The 21,938-nt window shown below is 43.9% G+C and overlaps 1 protein-coding gene and 1 long non-coding RNA gene across 3 annotated transcripts in view; one reads left to right on the forward strand and one right to left on the reverse strand.

The window, feature by feature from the left end:
* The first annotated feature begins 587 nt into the window (after nucleotides 1–587).
* Nucleotides 588–7,899, forward strand: LOC129736985 (uncharacterized). The gene is made up of 2 exons (XR_008734252.1): nucleotides 588–3,276; nucleotides 3,330–7,899. It is a non-coding gene; the product is annotated as an uncharacterized LOC129736985 (long non-coding RNA).
* A 1,230-nt stretch (nucleotides 7,900–9,129) lies between these two features.
* The window catches only part of KCNB1 (potassium voltage-gated channel subfamily B member 1), a 128,084-nt gene continuing 115,275 nt past the window's right edge, over nucleotides 9,130–21,938 (reverse strand). For both annotated transcript variants that reach the window (XM_005435928.3, XM_055722765.1), the window contains exon 3: nucleotides 9,130–11,755. In XM_005435928.3, the coding sequence (XP_005435985.1) occupies nucleotides 9,734–11,755 (2,022 nt within the window). In that variant the 3' untranslated portion in view covers nucleotides 9,130–9,733. The remainder of the gene's footprint in view (nucleotides 11,756–21,938) is intronic.

A 21,938-nucleotide genomic window follows, 5' to 3' on the forward strand; every position in this document is an offset into this window, starting at 1 on the left:
TTAAAGTGACCTTACTAAACTGAAAATGAACACAAGCAAATACAGAAACGTGCCATTAAAATGCTATGCATGGACTTCCTAAGATTTGTCCACTTGTGCATTTAACTTTTTGGTTTCCATTTGGAAATGTGGAGGCTGTATAAAATAAGAAGTAGAACTGTGCACTTGGTGTTTTTAATTTGATTTGTATGTGCAGGAACCTGTAAGGGTGCATGGAGTGCAGAACCATACAAGCAAGCTGTCAGACTGGGTAGAAACCTGTGCTTATTTGTTCTTTTTACATTTCTAAATGGCCATCAATTAACGACTCCATAAATCAGGGGGTTCAGATTAGAGCTTTGAGGGCTCTTACAGAAATTGCATTCCAGTATAAAAAAATTCTGATGTAATCAACTCAGAGAAAATATTCCTGAGCAGTTTGAATTACGTTTGCTCGGATGACTTGCATAATTTAACCATCCCACTGCTTCAGTTAATGGGGAAGAAAACCACGGTGGCTCTAGTAGAAAGCCCAAGTTTTTGCCTCAAGTAGCAGCCAAAGCAGCTTGTTTGTATAGTTGTCACACCCAAAGCTCTTTGTCTCCAAACCTCGGCTGTTCTCCCATCTGCATCTCTCTCCACATCTGCACGATGAAGATGCCGATTTCCAGGTGCTGCGTGTGACAGGGATCTGCCCGTGCATCGCGCACACACAGAGAGAAGCTGGGAGATGCCCCGGTCCCCGAGCCTGGATGTGGCTATGGCAGATGAGGGTAGATTTTCTCCGTGTAGGGTGAGGACTGAAGCCCACAGGTTCATGCACTGAATCCGTCAGGCTTAAAACAGGAGGAGTCCAGCCCAGCACTGCTTTCCTGAATCACGGCTGTACCCGTGAGCAAATAGCATCTGCCTAAACCTGCTGTCAACTGCAATGAGCTAAAGCAGAAACTCGGTGCCAGCTGATGGTGGTTATATTTTTGGCCAGTACATATGATCATGAAACAGAGCAAATAAAGGCTTTGGTTTTATCCATACCTTTTTATTTATTTCTGTAGTCTGTAGTAAGGGACCATTGCTTTAAAATCCTTAGACATTTGGACATATTTTACAAGACAGTACAGTTTCTGAATGTCACACATTGATCACAGTTTCATACTACTACATGCATATAAAGACACTGATTTTTTTCTTTTTTTTTAATAATTTGTTTACGGAAACAACTGGAGAGGTCAATAAACTTCAACAAAGAATGACTAAATCAAAGTTACAAAAAATGTAAGACTCTAAGTACACTAGTATATGGCTAACGTTGCTGTAATCACCCCAAAGTGCCAGGGTATTGAAACATTGCTTAAAAGGGGAGAGAACACCTGCTGATGTATTGCCCCTTGGGTCGATCCAACATAACCCAATGAAGAGATTCTGCAAGATGTGCAGGATCTGCTGGGCTGGGGCAAGAGGCACTGCCCTTCACTACAGACACGCTGGGCTGGGTTCCCCAGTGCTCCCCCATTGCGCAGCTTCAAGACTAACTGCGGTGCAAGGCAATGGAGGAACTTGTCATGTTCTGCCCTTTCTCAAGCCAGGTCACAGTCAGTTCCAATTTCCAGCTACAAAAGCAATTTGATCTACGTGTACTAGAAGAGCCACAGGAAAGTTACATTTTTCCAGTTTTTATTTGTTGTTAAACATGACGTTTTTCTTTTAAAGGGAACCTCACAGCTTGCTTATCCTTCAATGACTAGGGATGCTCACCGCTTTGGAGATGCAACAGGGAAGCCCTCGCCCGGGGCTCGCGGGCTGCTCTGCAGGTCCGGCAGCTGGCAGAGCTCTGCGGGTGCAGCAGCTGTCCTGTGCTTTGGGAGAAGGGAGACCTGAGCTGTTCCCTGGCCTGTGAAACACTGAGCAGCCGTGATGTGCAGCACAGCAACGGACTGCCCCAGCGTCCTTCCGCGGGCATGGCGCTGACATCAACAGCACTTGCAACAGCTTCTCATCGAGTGTTTTCTCCCCATTCAGGAACTGCTTCACTGGCCTGATTAGAAAGCAGGATTGTGCTGCGGTAAGTAAGTTGGGGTATCTTTTTTTAATGCTAATCTATTTGGAAAGCGAGTTTGGTTGGTAGCTGTGGCTGGCCTTTCTGATTGCAGTATCATGGCTTCAAAGTTCAAAGTAACATGGAGATGCTGCTCCCCCCCAACACCAGTGGGGAATGTTTCAATGCAAAAGCAATTTTCTGCACCCACCACCAAAAAGCCAGAAAGAATGGGAAAAAAAAATGTTCTTTGTCTTTGCCACAAGCCAACAAAACTGATATAAACAGAACAGATACCAGTGGTCACATGAGCCGACATGCGGCTAATGATACTTAGAGGCAGTGAAACGTAACAGGGAGAAGTGGCATAAAGGGCAGAGCTCCTAAATGAAATATGGAGATAGAGAAGAACTGATGAATCTTAAAATGGTCTTAAATGTAGATTACCAATAGGACCAGAGGCTGTGACACAAAGGTGACCAATGGCCCATCTGCTGGTGGTGTCCTCCCAGCATCAGTAAAATCCCTGGATCGAGGGCTGAGACTGTTGAACCGTGTGGCTGAGCTTGTGGTCCTGCTGCAGGGACAAGTTATCTGCAAGTCTGGGGTGCCACTTGCAGCATCAAGCCCACAAAGAGTGAGCTGACATGGAGGGATGCTCAGTCAACATTGGGATGACATGATTATCATCCTTATACCTGAAGTATTCTGTCCTTTCCCTGTCTCCATTTCCCATTCCCTCACCCCACTGGTTTCCTTGTAGGTGCTGTGGAGAGACACCTCCATCCCTGAGGTCATTCAGAGCTTTTGTTTGCCGTTAGCTTTTAGAGCTATGGGTCCTAATTCTTTACTGGGCTAAACGGGGCACAGCTCCATTGACCTCAATGGACTTTTACTTACAGCAGTAAAGAATTTGGCATTTCATGCAAATTTGGCTCCCTGGCTTCCACAAGGCTCTGGTCTGGGTGGGTCTTTGTACTGAGCCTGGCCCAACTGTTATTTTCTTGAAGGTCGTGTTGCTACAGCCTTGCAAAAAAACCCCTTTACAAATGTCAAAGGTTAGTCCTTGTTCAGTCTTACAGAATATCAAGAATATTATTTCTAGGTATAAAGTGAAGCTTTCTCTTCTAAGCCTCTAGACTGAAAACTTCTTGTGCGATGAAGCCAGAATCAAGCAAAGCAAAATTCTGAGTAGTATTTACAGATAGGAACACTTGTGGCACCCTACCATTGGTGTCAAAGGACACTTATTTGTGGCTTAGGTAACACCAGCAACGAAGGGGATACACACCCTGAATGCAGACTTTCAGTTTAGGTAACACCAGCAACGAAGGGGATACACACCCTGAATGCAGACTTTCAGTTTTTCTAAGGTTTCCCTTGTCTGGCCAAGACAAAGTTTCAGTGCAAGAGCCTAAATCTGATCAGCATGGGGTGTGAAACACATGCTGGAAAATAACCGCCTCTTCTTTGAAGGGCTGGTTGGTATTTGGGTCGTTTCTGTCGTGGGTGGGCTACCTGCAGGGGCAAATTTAAGACTAGTCTGACTAGAAGCTTTCTATGGTTTTGTTGATTATGCTCAAACAAACTTACTGATATGGAAGGTGCCTTTTGAAGGGTTTTATGTGATCGTTAATGACAGATAGGGCAGGCTATTGCATTAACTGCTTTCAAAAAAAGAAATATCCCACCCACTTTTAATACCTTCCTGTGTGAATAGGTCTTGCTGACACATCACCACATGCGGAACTGTATCTCGTTGTTATTCTGTTCATTTGGGTGGTATCTGGACTGTCTGAAACACACGGTTTCCCAAATTAATTGTTTCAAGTTAATTGGCTCATGTGGTGGGCGTATAAGAAAACCACACAAGCAAACAAAAGGAAATGGGACCAGAAACTCCATCTTTGGAAAAACCCATGGTCACTGACCAGACTGCTGGGTGGATTCAAAGGGAAATGTTTGTGCGGAGCTACAGAGCTGGTCCAAAGCTCTTTGTCATGCTAGACTTCAACAAGCCATGAGATAGCTTCAGGACACACGTTTATCTCATGGACTTTTTATTCAGTTTATGTGATGGTACAGCTATAAAGGAGCAAGGAAGATCATTAAGTAAGCAGGTGTATGGATGGACTTTACCATAACAAAATCCAAATCCGGTCCCTTTCTGAATGTATACATTCAGGTTTTTCATTCCCCCATAATTTTTTCTTGTTTCCTGATTTTGTCTGGGGCTGAAAATCGAAGTTCCAAAACCCAGTGGGAAATGAAAGTCTTGACCCTTCTGTTTTAACCCAGGAAAAGCTCCCCCGACGGTGGGAGCTTTGCCTGAGCATTGTCAGGTCACTGCCTTAAAATAAGAGCCTGAATTTCAATGCTTATCCCAACTCCACCATAATGATGAGGACAATCAGATTCAAATCCTCTCTCTCTCCTTTATGCTCTGAGCTTAATCAACGTAAATCTGGAAAACCACTGAAGTCCAGGCTGTGGCTAACACTAAAGCCAGAGGCATTTGCTGACATTTACGCTGCCATAGCCGAGGGCAGAGCCTGGCCCACGCTGTGTTTCTCAGAAGGAACACCTCGGTTTCCATAGCCAGTCCCTGGGTATTTTTAAGTACCACAAACAGGAAAATACAAAAATGTGACAACATCAGACAAACTCAGTGACCTTTTGCAGACGCACTTCCAGGAGGGATGTTGCAGGTGTTTTTCAGAACAGAAGAAAAAAAATGACAACAAAAAGGTTAAGGGATCAGCTATGTAAATGAACACCAAGAAAGCATCTAATATATTATTCTGTAATACAAAAAGAAGAAATCTGACTTGATTACCCTATTATAAATTTGCTAAAAATACAGATATATATTTATATTTTTATATATATATAATTTTTTTTTTTAAATCTGAACAGAAAAATAGACTACTCTGGAATGCATGAAAGTCACATGACTTTTCCATACATCAGATACTTATAAAGCCAACACAATGGCAAACAGGAGGTACAGAGGTAACTAGAACATCTGTACTTTATTCAAGAACTATTTAAAGCCATATTCTCCCCAAGTGGGTGATCCTAAAGCAACCTAAGGTAACACTTGTTCAGTCTGATTACCGTAAGCAGAAGTGACAGACCAAACATGAAGACATCGGAGCTAATTTGGTCGCCAGGGAAGCTCCCCTCCCCATCCCGCTCCCGACTGAGCTGCACAGGAGGGCGTCAGTGCCACACGGTCTCCATCGCTTGGCTACTTTATTCAGTAATTCTACTATGCACTTTAAAATGAGGTGTTAGAGACTATTGGAGATCAGGTAATGTGGAGCTTACCGACAGAGAGAGAACTTGGCTTTAGAAACCTTGTCTTTGCGATGAGTTTTAAATACCCTTGTGATTTACTATAAACTGTACCAGTCATAATTCTGTCAAGACATAAATATACAATAGGTACAAATATTAACAATACATTACAATTTTACAGAAGAGAATACTGTTTTCCTTAGAAATGTGTATCTTATTAGCTGCAAGGGAAGAAAAGGCTACAGTTTATCACAGCCATAGTTGCCAAAGAAACCGACCGCCTCGGATGTGTTTCTGTGTGACTTGCGCAGACAGATATTCCCCGGCATTTGACACACAGCATGTTCAGGAAGGGAATGTGCGTTCCATGGGTTTTCTTTTCCTCTTTTTTATTTTTCCTTCTTCTACCTTTATTGACTCTCGAACCTTTCAGAAAAATATGGATTTCACAGGAGACTCTTTTGTTTCGTGGTTTGGTTTTTCTTTTTTCCCCCGTAAGTGTGCTTAGGTGAAGTTTCTAAGAAAAGGCACTGAGAAATCTACTGCAATGTGACTGCTGTTTTCCTCTATTCAGGGCTAAAACTCAAAGGAGCTTTGCCTCCTGGTTAAGAAAACTGCACCCATTCCTTCCGCGCATATATATATATTATATATATATATATTTTATATATATGTATTAAAAACGATGTTGATGACGTAAGATACAAGCAAGTGCAGGCATCACACGTACATAGTCCGTTCAGATATGATGTCTTCTGCAGCAGCAGGTGAAACTCTGTCGGCTTGCTTGATACATGATGCACAGTAAATTCGCAGACCTGAATGCCAAATATCAGTGATTAAACTGCACGCTTTAGCTCGATGCAAGAGATATTGCATATATTCCCCAACTGTTATGAGCTTTGGGAAACACGTATCAAACAAACTATAAAATGAAATTGTCTTTTTAGTGTCTATAGGATTTGATGAGCGTTATGTTTTCAAAGCACTGCCTTTCCTTTTGTAATGAGTACAGATTTAGTCTACCATAGCATTATGTTAGAGTAGATTTCCCAGTGCTTACATTATATATATGTGTATTATGCACACACACACATATATAGATACATACTTCATATTCAGACTTTATTTCATTAAAATAAATTAAACATACTTCCTTTTTAACTGGGCACAAAATGAGAGCTACATCTTCATACACAAATAAGAAAGAAATGCTCTTCAAGCATATTATATGCTTAATTTTAAATTATTTGCTTTCTATAAGAAATCTATAGGACTTTGGCTATTCAGACTTAAAAGGTAGATTTTTAATGATACTTTTGAATTTGGCTTTCAAAAGTGACTCAATAAAATGCTACTTTAAAGGTAGGACTAAATAGATGATATAAGGTGTGTGTCATGAGTGATCACACAAGGCAGACAGAGGGCCTTTGGTTACAAGGAGAGTTGCACCAGTTGATTATCAGTTAAAAAATGATAGAATTGTTGATCTATACATTTTTGTCAGTGCCATCTATAAACCAAATACATCAATTTGGATGAGAGTGTGGTAAATACTACACTATATGGCTATATTTAAATACGTTCACTTTCGTGATATGTAAAATATGACTTTTTTTTCCACATGAAAGCATCAGCTCTAAAAATATTTAACTTGGAAATCACTATTACTTACTTTATCAAAAAAAAATTCCCTGATTTTTCTTCTTTTTACATTTGTGCTGATGGCAGACATGAATGATCACTGAAACATAGAGATTATGTTAAGACTGTTCTTTTTAAGATTTCTTGTTGCCGCTCTATGGCCTCGGAAAGCCACAGAATAAATCAGTATTTAAAGCTTATCTGCTGGAAAGTCACTTTACTTTTTTGTGATGACTCAATCTTAACTAGTATCTCAGCAATACGTTGGTTCCTCTAAGTACACTTGTATTTACTATGGCCAAATCCTAAAGTCCTTCACCAGGCAAAGAGCCCACTCAGAGGAACGGTGGTTTTGGCTGAGTGGAGGCAGAGTAAAAGCTAACGAACCTCAGGAATTGGCCCTGTGTAAATACTCTGGAGAGTATTTTTTGCACACGTAGGTGCCTTGAACTTATTTCGAGTACCTCCCGCATCATTCTTTGCATGGCACGAGGTCTCCTTCGCTGCCGGCGAGCTAATTCGTGAGGTGGTGGCTCAGGTCTTACTCACGCCTTCCTCAGGGTCTTGCCTTGCTGGGGCGCAAGGGTGAGTTCTGAGTGGGGACCTCGGGCTGCGTCCCGCCACCCGGGGATGGGGTCGGCTGAGCAGAGTTAACTCCAACGCGTGTACAGTTTTGTGCCAAGGAGAGACCTAACAAAGCTATCGTCGTAACCCATAATAGTTCCTAAAACATATATGTGCTTATTGCTTTTGTCCGTACATGCTGCATTCACTATTACGGATTACAGACAGAAGTACTGTACAGCTTGGACGGACAGACATTTACATTCAGGACTAACCAACGTGGTTTTTGTTTTTTGTTTGTTTTGTTTTTGTTTTTTACAATAGGAAGGAACAAAACGCAGCAGGCTCGAGCGGCTCGGGGTCTTCCTCCCTCCTGTGCACCTCCGCTCCCACGTCCCATGTCCCGGCACGTCCCCGGACCTGCTGCCTGCAGATCGCCACATACCCCGGCAGGTACTCAGAAATAGGTCAGGAAACGCTCATTGACAGAGTTATTTACAATTGAGTTTTTACAGTAGAAACAGAGAACAACAGAAAAGATTACCATCACAGTTATCACAGGACAGGTTGTGACTTGCTACAGGCGTGTAACAAATCACGGTCACAACAGGAGGCACAAATTAAAATAGTGCTTGGTTAAAGTGCTTGATTGTTACACTCTGCTATCCTACTCCAGCATCACAACAACAACAACAAAAAGTCAACGTAAAGTGCTTTCCCCCCCCGAGATTAAAAACCAAAGACAAATTATTTCCTACACAATTTGACATAACTTTATTGAAACAATAATATTTTAAAAACCTAGGCTGGTGGCTGCTAGTTCTGTTCATTTAAAATGGTCAGATCTTTTTTTTTCTTTTTTTTTTCTTTTTTTTTTCCTTTTTTTTTTTTTTCTTGTTTCCTTTAAAAATGACTGGATGTTATTAAAACATCAGGCCTGATTCTCCTGTCTCTCGCAGCTGCTTGACGCCACAGCTTTGCAGGAGCCTCTCCTGCCTGACCTCCTCACGAGAGAGAGCACAGCCAGGCCCGGGGCGGGTCGCTAACGAATCCCTCTTTTTGCATATTTATTTAACACTTGCATATCTTTCACTGCGCCGCTCGGGCGCAAAAAGCTTCAGACCGACCGGTTCCTCTCCTACGCCAAGGGCGAGCCTTTGGCTGAGGCCTGGGGTCGGCGTGCGGGCGGGAAGGGGAGGCCGGAGCCATCCCAGTACCCCCAGCACGCACCGCAGGGCCAGCCGCAGCATCCCCGCCACCGCGCTCGGCCATCCCCACGGGGCAGGGCAGCCAGCACCCCCCGGCCACGGAAGGGTAGGGTGAGAGCTGAGCTCTCCTTCCAGCCCTCCGCTCCCCAGCACCGGGAAGAGGGTCTGGCTGCGATGCCCCCAGAGAGTCCTGCTTCTGCATGGCTCCTTCACTCCTTCCCAGCGTGGGCTGTGGGTCCCCTGAGGGCCACGCGCTGGCCCCTGGGGCAGGGATCAGCTTTTAGCAGAGGGTAAGTGCAAGTTTCACTATGTCCTAGGGGATGTTTGGGCTTAGATACAAGTGGTGCAACTCACCCTGCTGATATTTCAAAAGAAAACATCAGGTCCTACAGGATATCATATTGTTAAACACACACAGAGCATTTTAATAATTGGTTTCTCTAGACCGTTACTAGTTTTAAATGGGTTTTGCTTGGATTTTTCCAATAATGTAAGTGTTCCCTGTTACCTTTAGACATAATATCCATCAGAGAAAGCTGTAGATGGGGAACAGCTGCCCTGAAGCAGTGAGCATTGTGTTTTTGATAGCTTTATACCAACCCCAACAATTTATTCCAGAGTTCAAATCTGGCTGCCTTGGCATCCTTTATGGAACTAATGGAAATCTGATGTTACTATTTCCAAAAGGAGCTCTAGCGTTCAGGGGGAATGGGTGGATATTTGGTCACATTGGCTTCACTGGACAACATGAAAGGAGATCAATGTGTGATCATGATTTGCAATCCTTATTTTTGACTGATGTGGGCAACGTCTTTAGAGTTGTTTCAGAGAAGGACATTTTCACAAACCCACACTGGACCTCCCCCAGACTTTTAGAAACAGGTGGCTTGTTTCAGCCAAGTTCATGCCATGCAGAAGCTCTTTTTTTTTTTTTTTTTTTTTTTTGTGTGTTGACTGTAAAGACATTCCTTTAAACTTTCAGTAAGTTCTTTTGGAGCCCATCTCAGATGCTTTGCTCATGTGTGTTAGCATGTCCTCCGCTGCCTGGTAATACATGGACTTCTGGGGAAATGTGATTTTCTAGTCTGACGGTCTCCTGATTGCCCTGGGTTCTTCCAGTGATACCTTCCATAGAGTAAATGCAGTTTTGCCCTATCAGCTTAGGGGAGGTGGGTAAAGCAGCAGCTTCTAGATGATTCTTCTCTGTTCTATAAACATTGTCCTTTTGCTTTAGATAGCCACTGTTTGTAACATTGTACTTGGGACTCATATTTCCAGGTGGGCTTGAATCGTAGAGCAGCTGACCTTCATCATCTGTGTCAGCATCTATATATTTGTGTATACCAGCATCGTGGAAGTTGAATGCTATGGCTGTCTGCGTCTCTGGTGACTTTGGGGGTGTTCTCGCACTCGCGGTTGTGTAGATGGAGGTTTCTGGGCTCATGAGAGATCTGTCGGAGAGTAGGGAAGAATCTGTGGCGGCAGCAGCAGCTCCCTGGCTCTTGAGAGGGCCTGAATATATTCTCAGTACATTTGATGCTGGTACTAATGTGCTGGTGTCCTCTTCCATGAAGTTGACTTTCAGAGATCGTAGCTTTAAAGGGTTAGTGGCCTTTATGGAGCTTTTGGGGCTTTCTATGAAAAAAGCAGAACGGTGGCTGCCTTCAGAGCTTGGGTTCATTTCCACAAATCTGGCCCCGCTCCCCTCCGGCCTGCTCTGCTCCTGAATCACGTTGATGCCACCTTTGCAGGGAAGGGTAGCGAGCGGGCTGTGGGAAAACCTCCCAGAGTCAGGGAACTCTGCCGCGCAACTGATGAAGCTGTCGATGCTGGACATGCTCCTCATGTCAATGATCCCGTCAGTGCGAGTCGTCAGCAAGGGCACCATAGGGCCGGGAAGGGTTTCCATTTCCAGCTCTTCCTTTTGCTTTCCAGGTTGACTCGACTCTTTAGTATTAAGGTTTGGCTGGGACTGAGTCTTTGCCATTTTGTTATACATGTCCTCTAGCTGTTGGACATTTAGGTGCTGGGGACTTGAAGACGACCTGGCTTTTTCTGGAGAACCTTGTTCCTTAGTTTCAAAAGATTTACTAGAGCTAGTTTCCGAGAGCGTTCTCTTCGTCCATTTCCATTTGCTGGGAGATAAATGATTGTCCTGAACTTTATCCTTTTTGGCTATGCTTTCTCCATTCTTTTCAACCACAATGTCCATGAGTTCTATACTGCGGGCAAATGCATCCTTCATGTTCATGGAAACAATACTGCCATTCCTTTTTGCCCTTTCAAGAGCTTCCCTGCGCTTAATGGCTTTCTCCTGCCTCTTCTGCTCTTTGTAGAACTCAGAGAAGTTATTGACAATAATTGGGATGGGAAGAGCAATCACCAGCACTCCAGCAATGCAGCACAGTCCTCCTACTATTTTACCTAAAAGTGTTTTGGGGTAGATGTCTCCATAGCCTACTGTTGTCATGGTGATTGTTGCCCACCAGAAAGAAGCTGGGATGCTCTTGAATTTTGTATCATCCTCGTCCTTTTCTGCAAAAAACACTAGACTGGAAAAGATCATAATGCCCATGGCCAAAAACAAGATGAGTAATCCAAGCTCATTGTAACTCCTCCTCAGTGTAAATCCCAAGGACTGTAAACCCGTTGAGTGCCGGGCGAGCTTTAGAATCCGGAGTATCCTCATAATCCGAAATATTTGGACCACTCGTCGTACGTTTTGGAACTGAAGTACACTTTTGTTGGATTCTGTGAGGAAGATAGTGACATAGTACGGTAAGATAGCTAGCAAATCAATAGCATTCAGCGGGCCTTTGAAAAACTTCCATTTCTTAGGTGAGGATAGGAACCGCAAGAGGTATTCCATTGTAAACCATGCGATGCACACCGCTTCCACGTGGGCAAGTTGGGGATTATCTGTGGTCTGTCCAAATTCATCCACGCCTTGTAGTTCAGGAAGTGTGTTAAGGGACAAGGCAATTGTAGATAGTACAATAAACATGATGGAAATGATTGCCAAAATCTGGAAAGGAAAGAGAAAACAGTGAGTTCATCTCCGAATGTATTATGCCGTCTACCATTGCCATTAACACATGGCTGTATTTCCACTTCTACATTTCAAGACCAATTTTGCTCTCAGCGCGTGGAAGTCAGATAACTGATGCATCCTGAGGTGGTTTTGTTTTGGAAGCTGCTTTAGTTATGCCAGATTCATAAAGGAGATAAAGCATCTACTTCAGCTCCTGCGCCTTCATCTCTGTGTAGTCAAGGAATGTGTACCAAGCAGCTAGGATGCCAGGAGGGCTGTGAAGCAGTTCACAGCAGGAGCTTTTGATTAACTACTAATGAGGTACCCAACAAAGCCCATCTGGACAACAGGCTCTGAAATCTAAGCAAGAAGGAATGTGATTGTGAATGGAAGATTCAATCAGAGCAATGTCCTCCATTTAATGCATGGTTACATCTGTGATTTTGGGTGCCTATGGCTAATTCCCGAGATGTGTGTACAATTCTGTTAGATAGAAGCGTACAAGTAATACACTCTTTTTTAATGACTCATCTCTAATCTGAAACTTGATGGCTGTGAAATACACCAAAACTTTATCAAGCTTTCTAAAACATTTTGAACTCTGAGCTACTCTGCATGCGATTGACTGGCCATCCTAGTTCCTCACTGCAGCCGGGGGAAGGAGCAAACTCATCCCGGCAAACCAAACTGCACAACATGAGACAGCCAAGGTGGGGCAGGTCCAGCCACTGGGGACCTCATCCATTGCCAGAAACCAGCGCCTGGGCTACAGTGCAATGAGAGAAGAAGGGTCTGCAGTGAGCAGCCTCTCTAAAAAGCCACGTAAATCCGCTCGGGTCCAGGGCCACTGACTCTGTGCAGAGCTGGAAAGTGTGAAGTGCTGGATTAGTGCATCTGTAGCTTTCAGGTGGTGTAGGCAGGCTGTCCTTCCATACCTGTTTTATATATACGTTAATGCTGTACTTTCTAGTTTTCCCTAATTACATCTTTTAAAATAAGTTCAGGGAGGTTTTAGAACTGACAGACAATTTGAGGAGTGTTTTTTTCTATCAGTGAATTCTTTCTTTAGTTAGTTAATTGGGTGGGATTTATCTAGTTTCTTAGGTTACTGCCAAAATACCGCAATGATTTCAAAACACATGTATATGTGACTCATGTTTTATGTATTCATTTCAGTGTAAGCTGGTCCCTTATGCTCGCTTTTCTCCTGCTTGATAGAAAAGCAGCATGAAATCAATTGCAACGTATGTGCGTGATGACTAGATACACAATATTAAGCAATGAATTGTAAAACATACACCGTTCTGCATCATGAATTGCAAATCTGACACACTCTTCCTTTGCCAATATAACTAGATTTTAGACTTCCTTACAGTGACCTTTCTCAGCCAGCCTTGCGATTACCACAATATCCACAGTTACCACCTGGAGCACTGGAGAAAGGAATTCTTGCAGGATTTCTCTTTAGCCAAGCCTGGCACAGATATTCTAACATTCAGGAAATATCAGACTTCTGAATGTTTAGCCCCCCATGGACAGACACTACAGAGGAACAAGCCTTGCTGCTGCAGGAGAAACATGCAGACCCAGTACAGTTCAGAAACCCCGCGGTCTTCTCAAGATAGGTGTCCAAAGCTGAAAGGCAGAAGTGCTCAACAAAGGCCGTAAGCTTTACTTGAATTAAATTCATATAGTAAGCCTAAGCTATGACTTTAGGAGAAAAGCCCATATACCTTCAAAAAATCCAAAACTAAGGCAAAGAGTTTCAATTCTGAAATTTTTATTTCAACAAGCATTTTGAAATCCACTCGCTGTTAAGAAAACCCCTTCCAAATCAATGTAATGAAACCATTTACCTTCTAACTCACTAAAATGTACTATATAACTTTGATTTGTACGTTACACTGCAGACCTAGTAATTTAATCTGAAGAATGAGATTTGACTAGAAACAAAAATTAACTCCATTAAACACTGGTTTCATTGTCTAAATTGGATTAAATGGAAGAAGTGAACACTGTAAATAGCCTCCTGTGCAATGCTCTAGTGCTGGGAATTTTAGAATAGCCTCGCTTGCAGTTTCTAAATTGTTGCCAGGAAAAATGCTGGGAGGATTCCTTTTCCTTTTTAAAGAGGTTGCATAAAATAATATTTGTGGCTCGCTGTGCTGTGCACCGTCGTAGTGCCAGTGAACCTTTTGCCTCCTCCTTGCCACCTTCCTCTCCCATAAATTTGCTGCTGAGATATGAACAACGCCACAACAACTTGTGCAATGGGGCATTTGCCTTGTTGAGAGACTTTGCAGGTCAGTGAGGCAAAGAAGCTGTGGGAAAGGCTTGGGGGGTGCAAAAAAGGGAGAAGAACCACGGGATGAAGAGAAACAGAGAGACACAGGGGAAAGTGCTTGAACTGATGGCTTCAAGCTCAGGAGAATAAAATGTAAGTATCTCATGGTGAGAAATGCAGATGCTAACTACTTCTGCACAGTTGTTTGTTTCAAAAGACCATCTTCTGATGACCAGGTAATGCCCCCAAGAAGCAGGGTGCCTGATTTGCTTTCCTAGAAGGCTCTTCTAGTGTTTTTGCTGTCATTTCTTTGTTTACAACCCAGCATTTCTGAAGGTGTTTGGGATGTTTTCAATGGCAATTTCAATTTTTTTTCACTTGGTTTTATCTCTGCCCACTATACACAGAAGGGCTTATTTGTAGACTTAGGTGTACCTAGTGTGTTTTATCTCTTTCACTTTCGGTGTAAATATTAACACTCCATCTTTATTCAGTGGATGGCATCCAGCAGCAGTAATTGGTGTCAAAGCTTCTGTTTCCTTTGATATACCTTCCTTCTTTGAAGATCAAGGCAATGCCAGATGAACATAAATTTGAAAACTAGGAGATCTGAGGGTAAAATTTGTTTTTGGTTTAGCAGATTTAGCCACAGAGCTAAGCAATAAAAAGAGAGAGACATTTATCATTTCTTCTGCAAGTTGCAGCAAGATGTCACCTGTGCTCCTAAGATACAGATTTTTCTCCCTATTGATCTACTGCAATCATACATCTTTGTGAATCTTGTCAGGCTAAGAAAAACTTCTAAATGTGAGTTGACTGTTCTCAGGTATTCAAAGCACTTTTCATTTTGAGAGTACAAAAACCTGAGAGATGGAATATTTCCAGCGGGGATTAGAGGATCCTTCTACTTCTCTAAAGCATCTAAAGCATCCATCAGCATGTCCTGGTAGCATCCACCATCCAACAAAAGACACCCAAGGAGCAGCTGTCTATGGAAAACTGGATCCAGCTGCTGTTGCCAGGCATTAACACTGCATCCAGTGGCACAGGGCTCTATGCCAATGAATTTACAGTCTGGGATTTCAGATTCTAGAAATCACCGTCCGTCTGTCTGGTAAGGTTTTCTATCTTAGCAGCTTTCGTATTTTCATATTGTCAGTAATAAGAGACAGAAAGCTGAAGGGAAGACATTTATACCACTGAGAATGCCTCTAGCCATGCTCTGTGTGGCAGGCAACTTTTTCATTTGATTCCTGGCCTTTCCTCTGTCCTTTCTTCTTCCACTTGCTCATTTTAACAAGAATGGGACAAATCTGGACTTGAGCAGGAACGATCCCTGTGCAGAGAACGAGGCTCCGGCTGCTTAGGCAAGCGGTCACCAGGAAAAAGCGCCTGTTGTCCCTGCTCCAGAGTGCTGACCCAGAGTCTGGCTGCCGCATCAGCAGCTGCTTGCAATGGAAGCAAGAATGGGCCAGGGGCCTCCTCCTGTAGCACTAGTTTCCATGTTTCCTTGAAAACCATGCAGCACAGCCTTGTGCTGGTGAAAACTTTTGGGATGGCAACCAAAGAGCTGAGGCTGAACAGGCTTAAGCACAGAAAAGTCCCTTGAGTGCCAGCTCAGACTTGCAGAAAGAACCAGGAGGGGAAAGTTAAGTATTAGGGGCCGGTTAAGAGTTTGTGAGTGCTGCAGAAATGTGCATATTCCTCCTTATAGAGCTAGCTGTACCCCCTCCTGTATCTTGCTGATGGCTTATCTGGCATATGCTGACTTGTTATGGGAGCTAGGGAAGGTACCTCCAGTATCCCTGCAGGCACATCCAAAGCTTCTGACTTGTCTGCCCCATGTCTGCAGTAGGTCCTATAAAACATGTAGCTAAAACCACAAAAAAGCTTGCAGCCTAAAATTTGGAGGCATAGGAAAAAGATTTGGAGGCACAAAAGTCTGAAAGAACTGGCCTGAGGACAGGCTACATTGGTGGCAGAGGCAGATGAGAGAATCCATGTACTCCTGGTGCCACCTCCATGAGCGCTGCTCTCCAGCATCCTCACACGGGCTCCATTGGAGCTAACGCCAGGAGCCCTGACAGCCCAGGTCTTGCTGGGCAAGTATCCACAACAGAACATCACAGACACTCCTTAAGCAGCTCATGAAGCTGGCAGGGTTTAAGACTAGTTTTTCCCCGCACAACTTTCAGACAATTTCCGCAGCAGATTGCCAGAGAGAAGCTGTGTAGCTTCCTCTTTGCTTCTGTATTTACTCTTACATTTCACCTGTAGCAACATACTATAAATTGTGAAATACCCCATCACGTACTTTTCTAGGTGACTTGCAGAGGGTGTTGGACGGGCTCCTAATGACAGCACTGGCTCGTAGTGCAAGTCTCGGTGTGTATGGGCAGGATTCCAGAGAAAAAAAATCTCCACTAAACTGACTGTTTCAGAAAGATTTTTGTTGAGTGAATCTCTGGATTGCTCTTATGGCTCCTCTGTGAAAGCTAAATAACCCAATGACAGGCAGGGCAAGGTTTTGAATGAATTTAAAGCAGTTGCCTCAAAGTGATTAGCATGATTGTACATACATGCTGGTTATTACACATGCAAATGAGACAAGCAAGCTGATTATGTGAGTAAGTGTAACCAGTTTGTGTGCAACTGCTGCTTCCTGAGGCAGGATGGATGTGCCATGCTTGCAAGCCACTAATCCCCATCTCCTCCAGCATCTCCCCAAAAACTGGGCAGGTAAACCTGTCAGGAGATACTCCCCTGCTCTGCACCTGGTGCTTGCTGGGTGAGAGTGGCCCCAGAGACTCACCCTTTGTGTTGGCAAGGTCACTGATATTTATCACTTGATTATCTGCTCTTTGGACTGCTAAAGACCATAACTAAGGTCAAGGCATAAGACCAGAGACTTTCAAGGCTATTGAAATTGGTGAGAATTGGCTGTCCCAATCCTATAGATGGCTCTAAAATCTCAGTGTGTAAGCACCCTGAGATCTATCTGCTCATGGCAACATGCCCTACACTTTTTTTGTCTTCATACTCAGTAATGAAGCTGATATAGCAAGGAGAAGGGGTGGTGTGTGGGAGAGAGTAGGAGGGTGTTTGAATATAGATTCAATATTCTTGGAAATACGATGAGGAAATTGTTATGTAATCAAGAAGTTCAATAATGGTTTTGTCTAATGTGCTTTTTTAGCTCCATCAAGGCCTGCAGAATAAACTTGGCATCAGGAACAGGTTTCATTCATATGCTCCATTTACTAAGGGATTTTTCCTGCAGCCCCCTTACTTCCTCAAGCAAACAATCTACTTTTGAGTCAGACTGTCCAGCTCCAACCTGCCATGCCTATGCCAGCCTCTGTCTCCCCAGGCTCTGAGAAACAGAGTGCAGGGTGTATTTTGAGCAATATCCAACATGCTGCAGAGTGCACAAACAGATGGAGAGTTCCTTAATCTTCCCCCTGCTTCATTCTGCATGGGAATAACGTCTCCTGCTCATGGCAGCTATACATGCCTATGGTATTTATTGTCAGGGACTTGTTCTAGGAAATAGTTCTTCACTAGAAAATGCCTATCTATTCATTAACTGGAAGAGCTCACAGAAAATGCTCACTTCTGATGTCATGATTCTGACCACTGGGCTTGCAGGACATTTTTTCTAGAAAATGCTGATGCCATAACGAAAAGTAACATTTGCTTCTTGCATTATGGCAAGAAGTTGAGGTCAAACTTGGGGATAGAGTTGCAAGGGAAATGCAGAGAACCTTTATTTTGCTTTTTCATGTGGAAGGATGTTAAGATGCAAAATCAACATTCTTTGTTGAATCTCCAAAACCCTTAAGGCCCACTGATTCCTGTGGAGTATAAACCATGCTGAAGAGCTTTCCCTGGTGTGGCACTTTACATGCCTCTTCTGCATCCTGCCCCAAGCGGGTCCTTGAGACCCATTTGCCCCAGGAGATCTGAGCTCTGGAGGGGTAGGACCCTGCACACACCAGCTCACTCACATCCCTATGGTGTCCCCAGTGACTGTGTCCACAGTCTATGAGAAAGGAAACTATGCTCTTCTGTAAGCATCACTGCATAGTATAAAAACCATAAAACCAAAATCAAGGTAAAACCATTCATATTTTGCTTTGGAAATACATGAGATCTTAATTGTAACATTGCCTGGAAAAGTCCAGATTGAATAACGGTTAATTACCTAATTTCGGTTACACTTGTAATGATTTTACCTGTTGAGGGGGTTAGTCTGGTTTAAAAGGGGATACAATACTTCTGCTGATTATATGCCAGTGCTTCGTTTGCCTACAGGCACCCAGAGAGCTGCAGCTACAACTGCTGCTGACTAAGCTAAAGTGGGCAGAAAAGTAGCCTTCAGGCATGGCTGCCTGCAAATTCCTTAATGCTGTTAAGAACATGTTTAGTTGTCAGAGAGCTATCAAGCCCCATTAAATGATAAATGGTGTCAGTCTTCCTTCTGAGCAAAGCCCAGATGCAAATGGTGTGCTGGAGAAGAAAATGATAAATGAATGAAAATACTGAAAAGGCAAACTTCAAAGGCATATGCTGCCTTCAGACATCTGTGCAGTGATAGTGCTCAAGAGAGGATGAGAGGGGAGCATCTGTCCTATTTCTGCTGCTGTTAGCCTGGGGAAAATCAAAAAAGAAAACAAACGCACGGCACATGGAAACTGAAGTTTCCCATTTTTTTTCTCCTGGCCTTGCCTTCTGCCCAGAAAGACTGCAACCCCAGCAAGCGGCACTGCTGCAAGAGACTCAGCCCCAGCAGCACCAGACAGACCCAAACTGCGTGTCCTCCCTGCACGTCCATGCAGATGAACCTTACTGCCATGCTCAAGCCGCAGCAGCGTGCTCTGCTCAGGCCTCGCATGTCAGAAGGCGACACACGCTTCCAAGGAGGGCTCCAGCCGTGCCAGTACCTGCTGTCCCCAGCTCCCCGCCAGCCGGAGCAGGGGGTCTCCCTCCCCAGCCCTCCTGCCACCACCCTTCCCAGCCCTCTGGCCTGACCCACTATGCTTTCAGCTTGCTCACACCTTCCCACCCTCTGTGCCATGCAAAACGCTGGTCTTGCAGCACAGAAGGTGGAATGGCAGTGTGGTATTGCACAGCCTGGTCTTTCCCTGGAAGACAACTAAAGACACAGACACCCCCACACCCTCACCACTCCCACCCCCCCCATGCACAGAACATCCCAGCGGCTCTTCAACCCTTTGCACTGCAGCACATCATTAGCTGTTAACAGGGTCAGGCTCCAGACCACCTGCCCAGGCAAAGCCTTCCCTCCAGCTTGGTGCTTTGCTTTCAGGTATCTCTCCCACTCCTGCTATATATATTGCATTCAAGTAGATGATGGTTTGGATTCAGAAAAATAGAAAATAATTACAGAAAAGAGTGCTGTAACCCTCAGCACTGGTAAACGCCTTGGAACATCTCTTCAAGATGCTTTTGTGATTTTACTCTGCAACAGGAACAGAATATGTTCATGATCAACTCCCACTGTCCCAAACAGTCTGCTCAGCCTCAGACACTGTTTACAGGGGATGCTGTGCTTAAAGTGTTGGTGTTTGCTGGAGTAGTTGTGGAAGGGGTTTTTTTAATGGTTAAATTCAATCAGGAATGTGCCAAGATAGCATGAAATCAACTAAATGTAATTAAGTAAAAACTATTAGCTTGATTGCTAAACCAGTCTTCCTCTCATGACTATGCATGAGAATAATTGATATTAATTCTTTTCAAATCTGAGCCACATTAGTCCTGCATATTATAGTGTGGAATTTTTTGGAAGAGTAAAGCGGTTCCACTGCCACTTTCTCACCAAAAGGTATAATTAATGTTGCTGCAGGGAGATTTACCTAGTCATTGATACCATACTGGGTTGCCACATAGAGAGGAAATTAGAACAGAGCTGAAGTGACGTTTTGTCTGCAAAAATGGTGACCTGTTTAATATTTCTCCCAGAAATGTGTTAGGAGAAGTGGCAAATCCGGTTACCAGCACCAGCCACACGAATGACATTACAAAGAGGCAGGGGAGCCTGCAGGAACAGCAAATCCCTATAGATAGAAAGGCAAAGGCAATATCTTCTACCTGTTTAATATGTTTGATGCTAGCATGGCCCTGTTACCGAAGCACCTGAGCATTTCAGGAGGCTGTTCCAAAGGGCTGGCTTTAAATTACTGGGGCTGCTGCACCTGGGCTCCTGCTGCCGGTCATGTGAGATGTCTCCATGGGGTTTTAGAGGTGTTTTTTTTCCATTCATGCTTGGAACAAGGGCACAAAATTCAGGCTGAAGCATTTCTACTGCCTCACAGGCTGGGAGAGAGAGACTTCTTTAGGGAAACAAATCCTTCTGTACCTTGGGTACAGCCTTCGCCTGGGCTGCACCGCCCCAGACTTTGCCCATACACTGTAAGGGGGGCTTTGGTGGCAAAGCTTGCACTGATGAGGAAGCCTTGGGCTCACACAGGGCATTACAGCTATTAATTGTCTCTTCCTTGCAAGTAGCCTGCAAGGAAATTGAGTACTAGCACCCCTCTTTTTGCAAAAGAGACATAGGAAACCTATAGGGAGCAGGAAACATCTCTGCAGGATCCCTCCAGTCTCTCAGCACCTTCTTAATTCTTAGTCCTTTATTTTGCTAAAACCTCTTTATTTCCTGATCAGCTTCTCTGCTTTCCATCATGCCCACTCTCACCTTCGTGCTCGGCAGGCAGACCCTCAATCAGACTGAAGGGCTTTGGTGCAGGGACGTGGCCACACATGGCCCAACCTTCCCAAAAGCGGCTTCCCAAGGTTTTGCTCTAATACAGCAGAGCACGGAGCCCTTGGTGAGGGCTTTGGCACAATGTGAATCAAGTGTTTTAATCTCAAACGTGGATGGTTCCTCCCTTTGTAAGCGCTGGATTAGATATCACATATTTAATAAAAAGCAACAACTGTATACAAACTGTGTAGAAAAGCAGCTAAAAGCTAATCCTTGGCAATTAATCACTCAGTACGAGGCAAGTGGTAAGCAGAGACAGCGGATAGCGAATCTGTTTGAACACAAAAATAAAGGCAGCTGTACATCAGAATTTCAACAAGAGAATTTCATCTCAGCTCAGTAAGACAAATTTGATGCATTCTAGCTATAAATATAGAGGATGAAACTGAAGTGTGGAGATGCGCACTTGGTTCTTTATTGGGATTTGGTTGTGTTTTTTTGGTTGGTTTTTTTTGCTTTTTTTTTTTTTAAACTGAGCTCAGAAAAAGCTCAAACTCTTTGAAGTGTTGGCTGGCAATCTGGGAACGCTCACTTGGGTACTTACTGACTTCTGGACATTGACACAACAATAAACCTTTCCAAACCACAAGAAATAAAAGCCTACCTCAGATAGCCCTTGGCTTTCTGATAGCTTTGAAACCTCTTCTGATAGCCTTTCCTATGTTACTGCCTCCCAGCAGGCTCCCAACAGACACAGCCCAGGCTGGCCAGCAGCAGGACAGGCATCACACAGCATCACACAGCGCAGTCGCTTCCCTCTCCCATCCTCTCCTTGACCCAGACCCCTGAGATCACCCCGCTGCTGTCACCCTCCCTGGGTGGTCACAAACAGCAGAGACTCATTTATGCTACTGTGGTACCTGAGAAGTCCTTTTACAACAGGAACTTACCTTTTCTTTACTACACCTTTTGCAATGGTCAGGGGACTACAGAAAATCAGAGCTGAATGAAAAGAAATAAAAAAAAGTGTGGGGGGGAGGAGGAGAAAAAAAAAAAGGAGAAAAAGAAAAATAAAGCCACTTTGTTTTGATAGGGAGCAGAGCTGGGGTTTGTACTGTTTCTTGGGTTTTTTTGGTTGTTTGGCTTTTTTAGTGGCTGTTTTACTG

The sequence above is a fragment of the Falco cherrug genome, chromosome 10, assembly GCF_023634085.1.
Source record: "Falco cherrug isolate bFalChe1 chromosome 10, bFalChe1.pri, whole genome shotgun sequence".
Classification (NCBI taxonomy): domain Eukaryota; kingdom Metazoa; phylum Chordata; class Aves; order Falconiformes; family Falconidae; genus Falco; species Falco cherrug.